At 41.1% G+C, this 18,275-nt stretch overlaps 2 protein-coding genes across 3 annotated transcripts in view; one reads left to right on the top strand and one right to left on the bottom strand.

The window, feature by feature from the left end:
* Positions 1-21: 21 nt before the first annotated feature.
* BLZF1 (basic leucine zipper nuclear factor 1) lies at positions 22-8,201 on the bottom strand. Its single transcript, XM_066572077.1, has 7 exons — positions 8,090-8,201; positions 6,637-6,678; positions 4,859-5,298; positions 4,028-4,227; positions 2,405-2,533; positions 1,584-1,803; positions 22-1,403 (listed from the first exon to the last, which is right to left on the bottom strand). Exons 2-7 carry the CDS (start codon positions 6,653-6,655, stop codon positions 1,218-1,220), a joined length of 1,194 nt encoding a protein of 397 aa, XP_066428174.1. The 5' UTR covers positions 6,656-6,678; positions 8,090-8,201; the 3' UTR covers positions 22-1,217.
* NME7 (NME/NM23 family member 7) overlaps positions 8,072-18,275 on the top strand; it is an 88,692-nt gene continuing 78,488 nt past the window's right edge. Inside the window, exon 1 of one of the 2 annotated variants that reach the window (XM_066572080.1) lies at positions 8,072-8,389. In XM_066572080.1, coding sequence (XP_066428177.1) covers positions 8,387-8,389 — 3 coding nt within the window. In that variant the 5' untranslated portion in view covers positions 8,072-8,386. The remainder of the gene's footprint in view (positions 8,390-18,275) is intronic. The other variant, XM_066572079.1, reaches the window with a different exon arrangement.

The raw sequence follows: 18,275 nt of genomic DNA, 5'->3' as shown, positions 1-18,275 counted from the left end.
CATTAAATCCAGAATTACAGCTTGAAAGCAAGCAAAGGAAGTTTATTGTAGCTTTCTTCATGAAAACCAAATCAGAAGCAGCAACAGCAAGAACTTACACTTTACATATTTTGATCCTGGGTATGAGATTCAAAGGAAAACTGGATAAAAGCAACCATTCCAGAAACCTTTTCCCTAAACTAGACAGCTTCATATGGTAAATTTGGGGGTCAAACTAAGAAACTTAAATAGGCTTCTTTGGATTTAGCAGATTTTCTCCTAAAAGTTCTCTTCAAACCTCCGTCAAGAACTTCAAATCTACGTCAAGATTATAAAATCATACAAGTAAAAAAATACTTTTTTTTTAACAGTACCTATGCAAACTTAGTGCTTGTCTTCACCTTCCCATAATACTCAGGAAGACCTTGGGCAAGGACTGAGTCCTAATGCCGGGCCAGGATTCAATGCTGTGTACTAAAGGAAGTATGTCAGTTTGCCCTTGCTGAGGATCAGCTATGCAGCAAATTCACTCTAGAAGCTGAAACCAATGGAAAAGCCATTATTTCAGCTCTATGGCAACACAAGAAAAACCTCAAACCACAGAGTTTTCTAAAACCCACTTGAAAGCAGTTACTACTTATATATTATAGCTAGAGTTCATTCAAGCTTTATCTCCTTGACAGGAGGGCTGACATTGCATATACTCTTGCTTTCAGAACTTACAGCTATGAAGAATCATTGCACATACTCCTTTTTATAACTAAATTTAAAAGGTAGAACATAGACTTGAGGGCCGTTCATTACCTTGGCTAAAATTAACCATTTACCATTACTTTATTTTTAAATTTAGACATAACTGATCACTACTTCATTTGCTTTGGTACAGTTACACTTCTGTCTCCCTCTAAAGGGAAATTCATTAAGATTTGCTAATAAGACTATAAATGTCAAATAGTCAAGAGCATCTCTATGCTCTATAAATTGGACCAGCATAATGTTTTTTGTCTTGCCTTTGTATAAGAAAATAAGTAGCTTTCCCCATTGAGAAGTGGTAGAAGCATCCCAGAGACTATGGAAATCCTGTCAATCACTAACTTCAAGAGGTAGAGAAGAAGAAACTGCATCATTTCCAAGGCCAAACCCACCCGTTATGGAAAAAGGACAAAGGGAAGCCTGCTGTACATCAACTAGTGTAATTCTTCAGAAAGAATGCATGTGCAGCTGCCTTGGCTGGGCTTTTAAAGGGCTATCAGCTCTCCTTGACAGTGATTGCAACAATTGAAGGTGACATCTTCGTATCTTGTATATGGGTGAAACCTTCCAATACTTTTCTTAGTGGAAAGGAAAGAAGATGGAGAAGTCTCAGAAAAAGAAACTTCTGTTGATGTTTCTGGGTGTGCAGCTGGATCCAGTAGACGTAGCATCTAAGGATGGAAAAATTGACACTGAAAATACTTTTATACAATTTAATGTGCTTTTTCCTTCTCTTAAGAGCTAGGATTTCTGCTCAAAAGCCACTTGTCATCTTTTTTCCAATGTGAAAATGAAACATCTGTTTACCCAGAACTTTAATATAAAGATTAACATGCATCAAGAGCTCTTACCATTTCAGCCATTTTCTCAGCAGGGGTATTGCAAAACTCCACAGCTGCTGAAGTCTTTTTTGGACTGTTAGTGCCAACATCTCCTAGAAGATGTGAGCTTACAGCTTTGGCTAGCTTACAATTCACAGCTGCTAGCTCTGTTGTAGTGTAAGGCTGGGCACTAGGATAGTATGTCTGTTGTCTCCCCCACTGAAGAGAGACCATGAGCTCCTCCAGCAGCCTGTGCAGAAAGAAAAGAAGCACTGCTAGTGGGGTTTGTATTCTATATTGTATAACCAGCACCCAGCATACTTCAGAGGAATCATCTCTTCCCAAGGCTTACTGCATAAGCTAAATCTTAAACCAAAGAAATGGACCAAAAAAAGTGTTTAAGAACAAGGAGACAAATAGGCTATTCTCCAAGGCAAGGCCTCACATAGCTGATTAATCCTGGGAACACTTATTTGACATCTGGCAGAATAAGCACTGTAAAGTCCAAGTAGGTAGAAGAATCACTTCTTTGATATTTTGCAAGGAAACAGAGAAGACTTGAAGTCAAGTCATTAAGTGATTAAAGAAAGAAAGCCTGAGGATGTGAGGGATGTCAGTTCCATAGTTTATTACCCTTAAGACCTCAGACCTCCAGAGAATGAAGCAAGTATTCTACTACTCTTGCTCTTTCAGCTCTAAGACTAGGAAGTGACCATACTACACATCAGCATTAATTGATTTTTGTTGAATATCACAGGAAGAAGGGAAAGTTATTTGATTCTCCTCTAGCCTGAAATAAACTGACAAAAATGAAGTTTGCACACAGGTAGTCTGGATTGGAAAAATCATACTTGTGTGTATCAATCATCTCTTGACGGAACTGATCGCGTTCATTCAGCAAGTCCTGGATTGCACTTTGTGCATCCCTGGTTTGGCGCTGAAGAATTGCTCTGGTATTGGTCAGTTCATCAGCCATCACCCTGCAAAGGAAATCTCCAGTCAGTAGTGCAAGTGAACAGCTTGAAAGTCACTTTTTTCTACTACAGACCATAATTTGTCTGCTCAAACTGTCTGCTGTTCTCTGTCCCCTCTCCCATGCAGAGCCTATATCAACCTAATTACGAATAATTTCTGTTCAACTACAGCCAACACGAGTGCAAGATTATGTTTTGACTGAGTTTAAACAATCTTAGGTCACTTAATATAAATCTAATAACAGACATTTCAAAACACCTCGAGAAAGTGTACATTGACAAGGTTCCTGTGAAAGAAAAAGCTAAATACATTTTTCTTTTATTAACAATTCTCACAAGTATGTTGTAATCATATCTGTTCACTGTTCTCTAAAAATGGAAGCTATGGCTATAGACTGCATTCATTTACCTCTTTGCCCTACCCAGGGGCAATCACAAGATGCCAGATATAAGTGTTTAAGAGCCACAAAGGAGACAGCTGTTATCACATTTACTATTATGCCATGAGGCTTGGCACTACGCAAAAACCAGAATGACATTTAAATAACCACCAGTTAGAAATAGGAGATAAAAATGAACCAGAATGTTACAATATTGAAGAGCGTTACTTCAACCACACTGCTGAAACTCACAGCTCTGATGTCAGAGCTCCTCATAATGTTAAAAAACCCCCAAGTTTACCTAGTAACCTTGCTAAGACTTACAATTACCATTACACCCCATATGTTACACAAGTTACCATTCACCCCATATGCTGAAACTTCTCCAGCAAATTAAAGGGAGGAGACTGTATTCTATTGCCATTTCCTTCAAGCAGTAAGGTCTTTTATCATATGCATTAAGCATCATAATTCAGTCAGTTATATCCAAGTATAGTAGAAAATTAAAAATCCTAGAACACCATTTAGAGATCTGGTAAGACAACTAAGCAAGTTAAAGTCACTGTCAAATGAGATTTTGACTTTCAGATCTGCTTTTATGTTTAAAGAAGTAACAGTAACGTCCTGAGCAGTAACACAACCAGTGTTTAATAAAGAGGTCCCCCTACTCTTTCTTCTGTAGTAGATTGCTAACTGACTATAAGCAGAGCTCGTAAACATATCAGCTTCTTCTCAAATTGATGACTTACCATGCTTGGGGGGTGGGGGTGAAAATCAACTAACTACCTGTAAGAAAAGTCAGCTGCCTTAGAAGACATTTTTATTCCCTAAACTGCATGCATTTTTATCAAAATTAAGAGCTTCTCTTGCTTTCTTGACAAGAGCTGTAGTTGAGATTTTAGGGAGGGCTAGGACTCACTGTATTAGCTCTGAAAAGCAGGACTATTCAGATTTACAAGAGCTTACTTTCTTTATACCTTTCCTGTATTATCAGATTTCACAGTAGGTATCGCTATGGCTCTTGTGGCTGTCCTCTGCATATGAAACCACACTGCAATAAGTGTATGTGATGAAAGACTGAAGGAGAATGCTGTTAGGACAGCTCCATGAGAGGGAATACCTGCTTGCTAGGAACTTGCTTCTCCACACATCACATTGTATAGACATGCGCTCCAACTGTTCTGACAACTGAGCCATATTCCGGCCCAGGACTTCGTTTTCTAGGATGAGCTGATTCTTCTCACGAGCCATCCGTTCAAAGTGATACTGCAGATCATCCCCAACAGAAGCAACAAGTAATTTCTTCAACTCCCGATTGACCTAGAATTAGACCAGACTCTCTTGTAACTATCAATAGAGAATAAACACTCTTGAGAATGCAGTGCAACTTACTGCAAATTGCTAACAGTAAATTATCTTTCTCTTTTCAGAATGGGATGTATCCAGGCAAACATAAACATTTGAGCCTAATGTACATCCAACACCTTCTTGTTTAAATTCTAACAGTCAAAGAGGAAGAATGAAAGCCTACTGCAGGAAACAAAGTTTCAGTAGTATTCAACTCCTGCATCAGTAAGATAACAAAGGGTTAGACAAGACATCCATACGTGTTTGAAGTAGGAAGTTATAGTCAACCTTTCAACAGTTGGCATAACACTTTCCATTTAGCGATTAAGGAGCAAAGTCTTTCCTCATGAAAGATTCATTCCTCTGCAGCTATCTAGTGTGTTTCTCCTAGCTAAGTCTTTGACTCTTTCATCTGTTGTCAGAGAAGCAGCACTGTTATACTTTGATGTACTTCTACTCTATATCTTAGCTGGTTAGTTCAAAAGGGAATGTATTTGTTTCAAGGCTAAAGTGTCATAGCAGTTCTCTTTCCTCACATTCACAAACTGCTTCTACAAATCAAAACAGTTCAGCTGTGGGAGAGAAAACACCTTTAACTTCTTACCTCGGTCTGTATACGCAGCTGATTAGAGAGACCTTCTTTATCTTGTAACAACCGCTTTTCTGAATTCTTTAGCTTTTCAATTGCATTGTTCAGCTCTGTCTGTTCTTTCTTGGGATCTGTGGCTCCATCTGACTGATGGAATGTGTCTCCTATATGTCCCACAGATTTAGCTACCTTAGCATTTTTAGTTGGAACAACATGGGTGATGGCTGCTTTGGGGACTAATATTCGAATAGCTTCAATCTCCACTGATTTATCTGCATGTACTTTCCCCAGCTGCAGAACTCCAGGACTCAGGGAAGAAGCTGTCTTTTTATGGGGGCTGTGGTGGATGTGATGGCTTGCAGTGTTGGCTCCAGTGATTACTTCCACTGCTCCAGCTGTCTGCTCTGTTTCCATGCCATCTCCAGGTCCTCTAATGGGTGCTGAGGCATCATCAACTGAAATTTAGAAATTGTGGAGGAAAAGTTTACCACCTTTCACTTGGTTATAGCATCATTTTAAGTCTTCCCTTAATTTCTGCACTTCAAAGCTGGAGATTTTAATTGTACACTGCATGTGTCAAATAGTCCATTGCAACAGTGATTATCAAGCACAAGTCAGAAAATCATAGAATGGTTTGGACTGGAAGGGACCTTCACAATTATCTTGTTACAACACCCCTGCTGTAAGCAGGGACACCTTCCACTAGACCAGGTTGCTCAGGGCCCTGTCCAGCCTGTTCTTGAACACTTCCAGGGATGGGGCATCCACAACTTCCCTGGGAGCCTGTTCCAGTGTCTCACCACCCTCACAGTAAGCCCTTACTCAAATGGGCATTGCTCATTAACAACAGCAGTACAAGACACAAGCATTGATCTGAATTGCATTAATTTTAATTTGCTGCTGCCATACAAGATTAAATGCAGACACAAAAAAGAGCTTTCCGGGAAAAAAAAAATTCTTGACAATATTACTTATGGACTGAAAACAAAATCAGGTTTTGGGAGCTGGCAGAATCAGAGCAGTTTCATTTAAAAAGCAAGAAGAAAATGAAAACAGCTATTACCCAGACAGCTACTAACACCTTAAGAAGTTTAGTAGACTTTTAAGTACTAACAGATTTTAGTTGCCCTAGTGAAGGTTTAAGAAAAGCCAACAACCCAGTCCTGCTCCACTTCTGAACTACAGACTCCAGCATTCCCAGTAATGCTGCATTCTGCTCTATAGTCCCCAATATACATGCCATTTACTGAAATTAATTTTATTTAAGTCCACTAAGTTTTCAGCTGAATTAATTATTATTGTAGTACTGTTTCCTCACAATGGGTGAGAGATACAAAGTTTCTGAGGGCATGGCTACACATACTGCTTTTTTTTTTCTCATACTGCAGGCAGTAATGTGAGCTTGTGTCTTCTATCCAAATATTAATGGATTTCAAAAATGCTGTAATCACACCATTAATTGCCTTACTTTCAAGTTTGCTGAATCAGTACCAACAGGTTCTAAATACCAGAGGAGGCTGTCAGACAAGTGTACAGACAGATCACAGTACCAATGACAATCTTATTTTTCAATATCAAGCTGGATTAGAAAAACTACATTCAATTGCTGTTCCATCCAGGCAGCTCTGGTTTTCACTGCAATAATGAAGTCACAGAACTACTTCCTCATAGCTACATAAAAGGAGTAAGTTTAAATGAAAGGAGTCTGGTATACAGTGTAACTCTGGTGTTTAGAATTCCAGTTAAAGAACTTTTTTAATCCAGTCTGCTTAGATGTCATATGAACAACCTACCTTTTTCTAGAGATGTCATTTTCTCTTCCTAACTAGGTAAGTCTGAGGAAGAAATAAGAAGAGGAAAAACAAAATCTTTAGCAAGGTCACCACAGCAGTTAATCTTGTATTATCCTGTTTTCTAGTAAAACCTCAAAACTCCAGTTCAGTAGCACAGTGAAAAAAAACCACATCAAAACAAATGGGGAAAACACAAAATTATAAAAACTACGCCAAAACACACAGAGTTAAAAGGAGAAGATTGTGAGTCTTCTGGCACTTGTGTCTTTTTTTCACCAAGAGCTGCACTTCAACTCCTTTGCATTGCTCCTCATCTTGTTCCTGTTTCCATTCCTCTTTTTTTTTTCTAGTCTCCCTCCCTCCTTTTTTCAGTCAGCCTCCACCTTACCCTTTCAAAGTCTGTAACACTCCCACAGTACAACTGCATGACCGTGCCAAGATAACCTAAAATAATCACAGAACCACAAGAAAAGGAAATCCTACATTGTGCTTCAAGCAAATGAAGAGGTGAGGAGGAAACAATGGCAGCTGCACAATTCCTTCAGTCCTGCTTGCTGAAACGACCTTTTTGATAGGGCCAATTCTCAGTCAAAGAAGGAGTCAGTGCCCTGAGGGGGTGCACATGGTTAGTTTAACTAACAACAAAAGCTGACCTCCAGTTTGGCCCAAACCACCATCCTGGCCATTTTCTCTCTTATCCACCAAAGGTATTGACCATTGCCACATTCATCCACAGAGCCATCCACTCTCAATTATACAAGTCACTCATTCCTCTTTTCTAGGGTCTAAGTTCCTTTGAGATCAGTATACTCCTATCTTATTTGGCTGGCTTTTTTTTTCCCTGAAAAAAGGGATTCTCCCCATTATTCAAGGGAGATCCCCAGGGCCCTTGCCTCTTTTCCCTGAACCAATAACTGAAATGGTTTAACTACAGCTTTTTGACTTCCATCGCAGCAGCTCTCTGCCCTAAAAAGAAAATGGCAGCAGTGAGCACACTGCTACTTTCGGGTTTCTAGACTAAAGATTTGTTTTGTGTCAGGCAGGTTTATCTTATGTGATTAACAGACGGACCTTTTCGTCCTTGATCTTTCTCAAACTACAGATACAGAGATGTCTCACCATCTGTTGCTTCTACAACTGGAGTTGTGTGTTTCCTTACTTAATAGCATTAGCTGTTAATCACCAGTGCTGTTCGTTCCTTCTGACTGAGGATCTCTATTTACTTGATGAGAACGAGGAGGATAAAAGCATAGCTGCTCAGGAAGAGGCAAGAATACTCAACGAAAGACTGATTAGGAGCATTTGGGCTTATCTGCTCCATCAGACACGACCTGCCGGTGATCCTGCTCCTTCGGAGTTCACACTATAATCTGGCCAGTTACGTGCGGGAGCACTGTAAGCCCTCCCAACATGTCCCCTCCTCCTCCCTCTCCCTCACTGCTTGCATCATTACCTCTCAGGACGCCGAGCCCTGCAGGATCCAGGACCTCGCACAGCCACTGCCCGCCCAGTCCCCCGGGCCCCCTGCCCCAGCCCCGACAGACCGGCCTGCAGCAGCGACGTCGCGACAGCCCCCACGGTTGTCACCTCGGCGGCTTCCGCGTCCGGCGGCGGGCGGGGCGCCCCGCGTGTCGTGTCCGCTCCAGCCCAATCGCGGGCCCGGGCGCGGGAGTGGCGCTTCGGTTGCCGGGGGAGGGGCGGGCCGAGCATCGCCATCGCGGCCGTCATCATCCTCATTACCGTCATCGCAATGGTGAGGGGGGACACGGGGCCGGGGACAGCGGCGGCTCCGCGGGCAGAGCCCCTCCGGGCCGCGGGAGGGACGTTCCCGGCTCCGCCCGGCCCTGGGCTGAGGGGCCCGCGGGGCGCGGCCGGGGGGTGTTTGAAGGGGCCGTTCGGACTCGTTGGTGCCCAGCTGTTGGGAAGCTGCTGCTGCTGCCCCCCCCCGGAGCCGCCCTGAGTTGGGAATAGACTGTGCCAGGAGCTCGGGAAACCGGGCGGGAAGCCAGTGGTGCATTTGGAGGAGACAATACGTTTCAGGTGCCACAGTCTTTATTCTTGACTGGATCTCCTGTGTAGTAATGCAGGGCAAACGACAGGATGTCATTGCAGGGGCAGTAATAAGAAAAACCCAGTTTGCATTTTAATCTCGGGGAGGGTGGTTGGGCACTGAAACAGGCTCCCCAGGGAATTGGTCAGAGTTCGAGAAGTGTTTGGACAATGCTCTCAGACATAGGGTATGACTCTGGATGCTGCCACGTGCAGGGCCTGGAGTTCGACTCGACAGTCCTTGTGGTTCCCTTTCATCATAGCATATTCTGTGATTATAATGAAACTCAACTGGGTCCCCGTTGCCCAAGATGGTGTGCAAACCCCAGTGTTATAGAGCTGATTAAAAAAATCAACGGTTTTGAGCTGTATTTTGTACTCAGACTCATATGCAAGACACATGCAGTAGCTAGGGAGATGCGCCTGTGGGTGGGTCCACCCTTACACACCTGTCCTCAGCACCTCAAATTTTCCCCAGCCCCTCCAGCAGCTTATTTTGCACCTTGCTTTTGGAGCATAAACTCAAGATCACCATTTGCCACGTAAATAGAAATGCCACTGTTTGTTTTCAGATAAAGGGGTTACAAGTGTTCTGTTTAATCCAGGTAAAACTGTAATTTTAAATTCCCACGTTGAATTTATTCACGTCGGCAGAAGTCCTGCTTTGTGAGTTGTACCTTAGGTAAAGCATTTGGTTTGTTTACATTGATTGCCACTGAGTTTGACATGTTTCTAACCTCCTTTTATTTCTGAGGTGATACCAACTTAACTTCATTAAACAGTTCAAAATCTTATAGCAACCTCTAACAAAATGTTTCATGGCATGTTTGTTTAATTTCTTTTGAAAAGCCTTCAGTGATAGGAACTACATGATCAGTTGTCGTAATTTCATTGCATGATGATTTTTATAGGTGGCTGAGTTTTTTCCTGTTACATTCTGTGCTGGAAATTATACCAGTGATTATTTGTTCTGTTCTTTGTGGTTAAAGATATTCCATTTTGTCTTTTATTTGTAAAAGTACTTCAAGATTTTAACTTTGCCCTTTCCTTATTTCACATTTTTCTTCAGTAAACAAATTTTGTTCTCTTAATATTTTTCTTCTGGTAACTGTGGTTTTAAAATGTAGTCATTTTCCACTTTGCCTGCAGTTTTCTCTAAATATGGTGTTTAACCTGCAGGTTTCTTTCCAGTTACATTGTGTTCCACTGCAGCTGAACAGAGCAAAATATTTGTTTCTTGTGTCTTAGGTCTTCATATTACCGTCAAAGTTACCGTATTTGTTTTTTTCCTGAACTGTTTTGCACTCTCACGACAACCTAAAATATATCAGATTTCCTGTGATCTGACCAATTTCTCCCCTCATATTTGAATTTTTATTGTAATACTGTGCATTTGTTTCTATAGAATTTTCATATTATCATGCTGATTTCTACTTCTAAGATGCGTGCAATCTTTCCCACACCTTAGTTGTCAGCCCAGATTCTGGAAGTGTGCTTTCTCAGTTTCATTTTCAGAGTAGTAAGAAAAATCTGAAATAAAGCAGGTGCATGGCAGATCATTGTAGTGCACCATCTGACTCCCAGTTGGCCAGGGAAGTATTCCTAATTACATCTTCATATGATAGATGTAACTGCTCTTTAGTTTAGGCCACAATGCCTTATTCGGCTTGTCAGATTCTCAGGTGTCAGATTAAAAGCCTTATCAGTTGCCTTTTTGTCACAAATGTGGCTTCTCCCTTGCTCACTGTGTCAGGAAAAGATTTGTTCTTGACAAACTTTTATGATGTTATTGTTGTCTTAGATGTTCAATAACCAGCTATGTAATAACTTGTTCCATTATCTTCCCTAACACTGCCTCTCTTGCCCTTCTCCTGTGCCCTTGAAGTGTGGGACCTTTCTTCTCTGGCTTTGAAGTGTTACAGAGTCCTGTTGGTTTCTTTCATACTTAAAAACCCACTAATTTTTTCCACTCATATGCCCTTCATTGTGGCAGTTCCCTAAAATGCATTAAGAATAATTTGGCAGCTGGAAGGTGATGGGAGAACAGATGTTTGGGAATGAGTGCTGCTCATGTGGACACAGGATCCTGGGAAAGGGCTGAGTTATGTGACTGTTGGATGCCATGACTTTATGCACCTGACCCATCTTAAAGCTGTTCAGAACATCTTTTCTCAGGAGCAAAATCAGAATATAAAAGATGTCTTCTGGTGGATTCTAATACGGACCTATAAAGCTGGACTTTAGCCTCAGCATTTTAATTAGATTCTGAAAGTAATGGATTTTGGGTTAGGAAGCTTGACCAACCTTTAGTACTATGTTGCTTCCACTTAATCATGTAACTTCAGTAAGTTTCAACATATATCCCTACTCAGATAAAAACCTGTTACAAGTCATCTCACGGCCACAGAAAGAAAAAGGTAGTAACTTTTAGTGGAATCAGTTTGGACTGTATTTGTGTCACACCCTGTACTCCACTCATGTGCAAGCGGTGCTCTGGAAGTGGTTGTGCGCATTGTAAAACTGGGCAGGCATATTGCTGTTGTGGCAGAAGCTGAGGTAAAGGGACAAATGTTCTGAAATATCCTGCAGTTATTAGTCAAACAGCACTTTGGCTTTACAGCCTGCTAATCAGTGGAGACCAGCTTTCCTTGTCATCAAATGGCAGCATTTCAGATCAGTTCTGGTGCATTCTGGTGTCTGGTTTCTAATTGTGTGAGACCTGGCTGCTGTGGACAGAGAGCAGTAAATTCCCAAAGGGAAACCTGCTTTTCTCCACCCAAGATGTGCTCTCCCTCTTGGCTGCTGAAGCGCTCTACTGTTCTGTGGTGGTACCTTTCATACAATCACATACAGAGATGTATTTGTCCATGATCTTAACAACATTATTTTCTCTTGATTCATGAGTTTGGTGCACTCTGACACTTGAAAGTGTTTCAGATATGGAAGTGCAGCATTTTCCAGAGAACAATGGGCTCTGTTCACCACAGATAACAGAGCCTGATTGCAGTGGAAATTCTGTGCCTAGGTGCAATTTAGAGGATTTCCTTTTCTTCCACCCTTTGAAACAGTTATTGTTACCCCTGCATTCTGACAGCTGCATCCTACATTACAAAGACTCTTTGAACAATAGGACAGACAAATTATTTCCTTCTTGTGCATAAAGGCATCAAGGCACATAGAAGCCAGGTGACTTGTCTAATTTCTGGTTTTGACCTTGTGGATGTAGAAGGACAGAATTAGTGGAATTTAAGTGTCCAACTACCTTAGTTCTTTTTGCAGAATTAAGGGAAAATATATATGCAATTTACTTTCCTGGTTTCCAGAGCTTGCAGTCTTGTAATTTTGACAAAACACTTATATGTATCAAGGGATGAGCAGTTCAGCCCACTTCAACAGAAAATTTCACACCTTGTGTGTTATATGTTTGCTCTAATTATTATTTTCATCAGTTCATTAGTAAAACCCACAGCTTGGAGAACATCAACATGGAAATCATCGCCCTTTAGACAAGACAGGGAAGAAAAATGAGAAATTTTTTAAAGTGCTTTGATTCATCACTGGAAAATACTTCTTTTTTTAGAAATGGGTCTTAGGAAATGAATCAGGAATTTCTAGAACTTCACAATAGTGAGGCCTGGGTTTTCATGGCGTGTTCAGATTTTCAGCTGAAGCCTTTATAAAGGGAGAACAGCTCATGGGGCCGTGTTGGTTTATAGGAGTTTCTCTTGGGACCCAGTGATCTCAACCATACTGGATGATCTGGTAAAATGGAATAATTTTGATGAAGATCTGTCATTCAGAACTGCTTATATAAACAGACTAAACTCTCCCCTGCTAATAGACTTTCCTGAACAAATGCAAGTTTATAAAAAGACTTTTTGTAATTTTCAAATTGCTTACTTCCTGTTGCAAAACAGCTGCCATTAAAAAAAAAAGGCATTTAAACTTTTCCAGGAAATGTGCAATATCTCTGCAAAAGACACTTTCCTAATGCTTAAGAAATTTTGCTTCTTTGGTCTTCAAACAAAACTCAGTTTCACTCGAGTGACAGCTGATGATTACATTGAATTTTCCTCAGCTGCACAGTGGCCTGATCCTGTCAGTTGAAAATTTGCAAGGCAGAACCAACCACAAAGACAATTCTCTGTACTTAATGTCCAACTCTCATTTGCAGTATTTCATCACAGGGAAAAAAAATTTGTATGCAGGTAAGGAGAAAATAAGCAGAATGCTATCAGGTAGCCTCTAACTTCTTATTTCTTGGTGAGTCTTCCTGTGAGCATCAGGAGAGTGTCATGGTTTTGTCTTGAATGGTGATTGCAAACAGTGGAAATTTGCTTCTTCAGCAGGTAGGCTGTGTGCATTGCATAAGATGTAGCTGATAAAATAACAGATTCTTTGGCACTCTGTCAAGCAAGTTTGAAAACTGTCAAAACTGTTTGAAAACCCCCATAACTTTCCTTTGTTCCAAGAGCTCATTTTGGGTTTGATGTTGACATGTTTATGACATTATGTGCTTTATAAAGTACCACCCTACAAATACAAAGTTGAGAGGTTTAGAATCCATGGGATAAATTACCTCCTACTGTAGCCAAGTCTTGGCTTTGGCTTGCAGAAATTACCATCTCTCCAAATGTAATTTTAGATTAATTGATGGCTCTTCTGATGGGGTGGCTCAAACAGGTGACATTGTGATAGTCAAAGTTACCTAACATTGTCTGATGATAACTTTGATACTGATCTCCCTTTGTCACCCAGAGTTGTCTGTCCAGATCCTTTCGGTTGTGGGTACAGATCTTAATAACTGACATGTTGGTCCTAATTGTATGCTGGGTTTTTTAAAAATATATATATTGCTAGAAACTCAAGAAGTTCAGGAATTACTCAGTGAATCAGTGCCAGGAATAAAGAAGAGTACAAACTTTCAGTTAGCAGTAAAAAATAGTAGAATTTGATGACAGAGGCAGTAGTTATTTAGAGATGCTCCAGGCAGATTTGATGTGGGTAAAATTTACAGTTAACCATCAGAGCTCAGCACTTTTTGAAAGTACATCTAAATTGTTATTAATACAGGAACCCAGCTAGTCTGTGTTAGATCAGGAGCAGCTTGGAAGGATGAGCATTACCTTTGGGCAAAGAGACACCAAGCTATAATTACAACCATAGAATCATCATTTAGGTTGGAAGGGACATCAAACCTGCTCAAAACAGGTCTAACCAGACCAGGCTGTTCCAGGCTGTGTCCTGGCAAGTCCTGAACATCTCCCAGGATGGAGATTGCACACATCTGGGCATCCTATGCCAGTGCTTGACCACCCACTTGGTAATTCTTTGTTTTTCGAGTGTATGACTGGAATGTTCTATGTTTCCATGTTTCCTTTGCTTTTTTTGCTCTCACTGTGCACCTTCAGGAAAAGTCTAGTTCCATCTTTTTGGTGTATTTCACTTAAGCAGCTGCAGACAGCAGTAAGGTCACCCTCAGCCTTCTCTAATCTGAGTGGGCTCAGTTCTCCCAGCCTCCTCACGTGTCCTGTTCTCCAGACCCTGAATGCCTTGGTGGCCAGTGGCTAAGCACTAATAACTGAACCTTTTAGGTTTTTCTGTTTGATGGTGTCTGTTTCCTTTAAGCCAAAGGAATAGTGACCCTCTAAAAAGTGGTTTTAGCTGTTCAGTTGCCCATTTTAGTGTCAGTTTCTAGAATCCTATGGTGATCTAGTGTATCTGGGTGGGATACTCTGTTAGTCATGAAGTGGCTGGTGAGAAACAATGGTTGTAGGTAATAACTACAACCAGTTATTACCTATTGCTCTAAGTCTGAAGAGGGCTTTTCCATAAACACTGACTTTTAACTATAATTGTAGCTGCGAGAAATACCAAATAGTACCAAAAGTACTATTTCCTGACAGTGAGCACTGTGCTTTGCCTAATGCATCCAATATTTTGTGTTCCCTTGTGTCCTTATACAGATGGAAACCAGAGGCTCTGGTGCCTCAGCAACACACCGAGGTCACTCAGTAGTGTTGTGTGGGTGGAACCCCATAGTTCTCTCCCAGTCAGGAAAATGGAAAGCAAAAAACAGCATAAGGGGAGTAAATTATGTATGGCAGGGCTTTGGAGCATGCTGTCACAGTTTAATACTAAGAATGACAGCTTAGCAAGTATTTTCATATATAATTAGCGTATCTCAGATCAGATGAGCACATACAAGAGGTAGAAGTTTGGCTTTTTTTTCTCACATTCTGTGCCTATTAGAGTTATGAGATAAATTCTGTGAGGTGCCTTTATGAGTTGTCCCGGAGTGGGCAGCTCTGATACTCACTTAAGAATTGTGGTATTGAGAATTTTGGGAGGGTGTGGGATTGGCATTGGGAGGGTGGGCCTTGAGGAAGGCCAGGCATTGAGGAAGGCCACCTGCCCATGTGTCTCAGTTTTCCTGTGTGAAAGGACTTCATCACCCTGGCTGTTGGGATCTGTGCATTATCATTTAGTCATTTCTACCTCCTCTTATGAGGTTACTAGTTTTTAAGCTCTAGGTGTACTAGGAAGAGATAGCAATGGCTTCTAACTGATCATTTCAGAAGTGAATTCTTGAGGTTTAAATAAGGTGCTCAACCTGTCCTTGGGCACCAGAGGGTGCTCATGTCTTTGGAAAGAAGTGGTGCTCTCCCGAGATGTGTTTCTGAGAGCCTGTTGCATGATTGTAACTACCTTAATTATATTTTTTTAAAAATCACACTTTTCCTGCAGAATACTCCAACACACTTGGAAGGAGAGCTACATATAAGAGAGGGCTACACATGGGAAGTGGAGAGAGGTGGGTAGGCATGCTTGAGCCTGTGTACCTGTTCTTGCACATTTAAGTGTGATCCCTCACTAAATTTAATACTCCTCCTATTTTTAGCCTTTCCTTGTTTTCTTTCTCCTACTGTAGGGTCTGTGTCATGCTGTATGTTTTCTAGTTATACAGGAGCAATGCTGTCCTCGCCCTGTCCCGTGGTCTCTTTTACAATACACTCTTTGAACTGTGATCTTTTAAGTCGGAAGACTCCCAAATCACTGGGATGGAGTAGAAGAACTGTGGTCTGGATCCAATCCTTGCAGCTACTGACATTCTGGACTAGCAGTGTTTCCTGGAGGCAGCTGCAGAGGCAGTGGGCTGAGCAGCATTTTCCCTTTCTGACTTTTTCCACAGGTGCCTGGTTCCTGTGCTCCAGTGAAGGGTCTGTGAAAGGAGGAAATTAGGATGAACTGACTAACCTGCCTCTGCTCTGCTTTGTCAAAAAGAATGGGGATTTATGATGCCTAAATAGTACAAATATTTTAGCTATTAAATCTTGGTATGTTTCCATGAAAGGAGTGATGGTGATGATTATTCCCACTTTACAAAAGTGGGGAAAATAGCCTCCTTTTTCAAAAGGTCCTGAACATCAAATGCACTAATGCAGGGGGCAGCTGAGTAGGTGGAACTAAGCAATCTTATTCAACTATGTATGGGATTGGAATCTCAGTCACTGTCTTCATCCAGCAGAGATGTTTGCATCTCAGGGGAATAACGTAGTTCATTTGTGCAAATCTGATAACAAAAGTCCTATGCTTTGGGAGAGAAATAATCTGTAAATTGTAGAACAAATATTCATCAAGTGAACCTGTAAAAAAGTCTGTTAGGATTGGCAGAGTTTGGGAATATGATTACAGTCACCCACAGAAGATTTTGATTTCTTACTTCACTAGTGGGAAATTGCTGAACAGCTTTTATCATGAGAACTTCTGTTTGCATGTAACTTGTCATTAGTCTGACTTCAGAATATATTATGACCATGACATCTGTGGGCTGAAATCTGGATTTAGTCCAACTACCTTAGAATTTGACACAATCTGAGAAAAAGTAAAGCCAGCATTGGTTAAGCAGTAGTGCAGACAACATACTAGCTGTTACTGCCCACAGTAGTGAATGAGAAACGTATCAGCACAGTTGTCAGCTTCATAGGACCATAAATTGCTACTAGACCATGGCAAGCTCTGACTGTTCTAGGTGGATGCATCGTCTGTGGTCTTCAGAGCATTCACACAGACTCCGGGGTGCTAATTGCTCGTGATATTGGCTGGCTGGAGGACCCGCTCTCCCTTAGCTGTGATTCCAAGGCAACCAACTAGTTCTTGTTAGAAAAGCTTTTCAGAAGATTATTATGAGCTGAGATAATCTGAAGATGCTGTAGGCATTATAGTGCTTTGAAGTGCTGTTAACAGCTTTAGTTTAGGATTTGTAGGTGTTTCCTTTCAAAGTTCCACTTCCCAGCTACTTGTAGCTTTCTCCGGTTTTAACCATTCTGTGTAAAGATTTCCAGATTGATTCTACAAGAGGTTGAAAATTTAATGGAATACCTGAATAAGAATGTGTGGGGAGTAAATCTGAAAAGTGCTTCAGAATCCTAATAAAAACACACAAAACCCCCCCAAAACAAACAAACAAACAAAAACAAAACAAAAAAAAACCAAAACAAAAAAAAATCAGTGTTCCTTTGGAAAGCTTTAGTTCTCAAAATACTGGAAATTGAAAGCTAAAGGTTTGGCAGAGGAATGGTTTTCTGTAAAAGCAAACTACCTTTGAGTATTGACATCAGCTTTAATGTTAGGCCAAATTTTGAGCCTTTCAGAAATGTTTTTCCTCGAAGTACAATATTGGATGGATCTTGTAATGGGGTGTGCATAGGTAGCTCAGTGTTTCACTTCCTTGGAATCACGTGGAGGCATTAATCTCGCTGTGGGAAGGTGGAGACAGAGCATTCAGCAGCTGACCACGGCAGAATTAGTTCTGCCACTACTGGCTGATTAAGTGCAAAGCACCTAAACTTTGTGCTCAGATGTGATTATGCGGGATGACCTGCGTTGCAAATCGTGCTCTGAGTCAGGGAACAGCTCTGCTTTTGCTTAAATCACTGTCAGGCTCTGCTGGAGTTAGTGGAGGCAGACAGGCACGGGCTGAGCACTACTTATTGCTCTGAGAGGAATTACCTGTGATCATGTAATTACAAGTGCAATAATATATGAGCCTATCATCTGCAGCTTTATAAATGTGCAATAAATGGCCACATGTTCTGCTAAAGACAAGATGTGGCTGGTCTTCTAAAGCTACACCTGTGTGGACAGAGCAGTGAGGAGCAGTATGGCATCCTTGATGTGTTTTAGAGAAACTGTTTTCAATAATTAGAAAAATAACATGAATCCTGTAAATAAGTATTCAAGTATGACATGCAATTGTGGAGTGAAATTTTCACTAGGTAGGCTTTGCTTTCTACAAGGAGAGGATAAAAATAGATATGCCTATAAAATTCATCAGTGCGCTTTTGAGTGCAAGGCTTAGATTGAGAATTGTCTGTAGTCAAGACATTGTCATGGAAATTGCAGTTGCCAGATGTTTTTCCTTTTGAAAAGTGATTTTTTGATTTCACTTTTTCACTAAAGAAGAGCCTGTTGAGAAAGTAGTGGGAGGTGCAACAGCAGTGAGGGGGCTGCAAAATTGGAGTTCTAAAAATTATTCCGACTTGTGTGTCAGAAACATGAATAGAAGAGGAGGAGGAAAATGAATTTTA

The sequence above is a fragment of the Molothrus aeneus genome, chromosome 2 (assembly GCF_037042795.1).
Source record: "Molothrus aeneus isolate 106 chromosome 2, BPBGC_Maene_1.0, whole genome shotgun sequence".
In the NCBI taxonomy this organism is placed as follows: domain Eukaryota; kingdom Metazoa; phylum Chordata; class Aves; order Passeriformes; family Icteridae; genus Molothrus; species Molothrus aeneus.
Note: the sequence above shows the minus strand (reverse complement) of the source record. Positions and strands in the feature narration are given on the sequence as shown.

Coding starts and splice junctions, on each gene's coding strand:
- BLZF1 (XM_066572077.1), bottom strand. Junction 4,228..4,858: donor AGCTGCGTATACAGACCGAG/GTAAGAAGTTAA, acceptor GTCTAATTCTAG/GTCAATCGGGAGTTGAAGAA. Junction 1,404..1,583: donor CTGAGAAAATGGCTGAAATG/GTAAGAGCTCTT, acceptor TTCCATCCTTAG/ATGCTACGTCTACTGGATCC.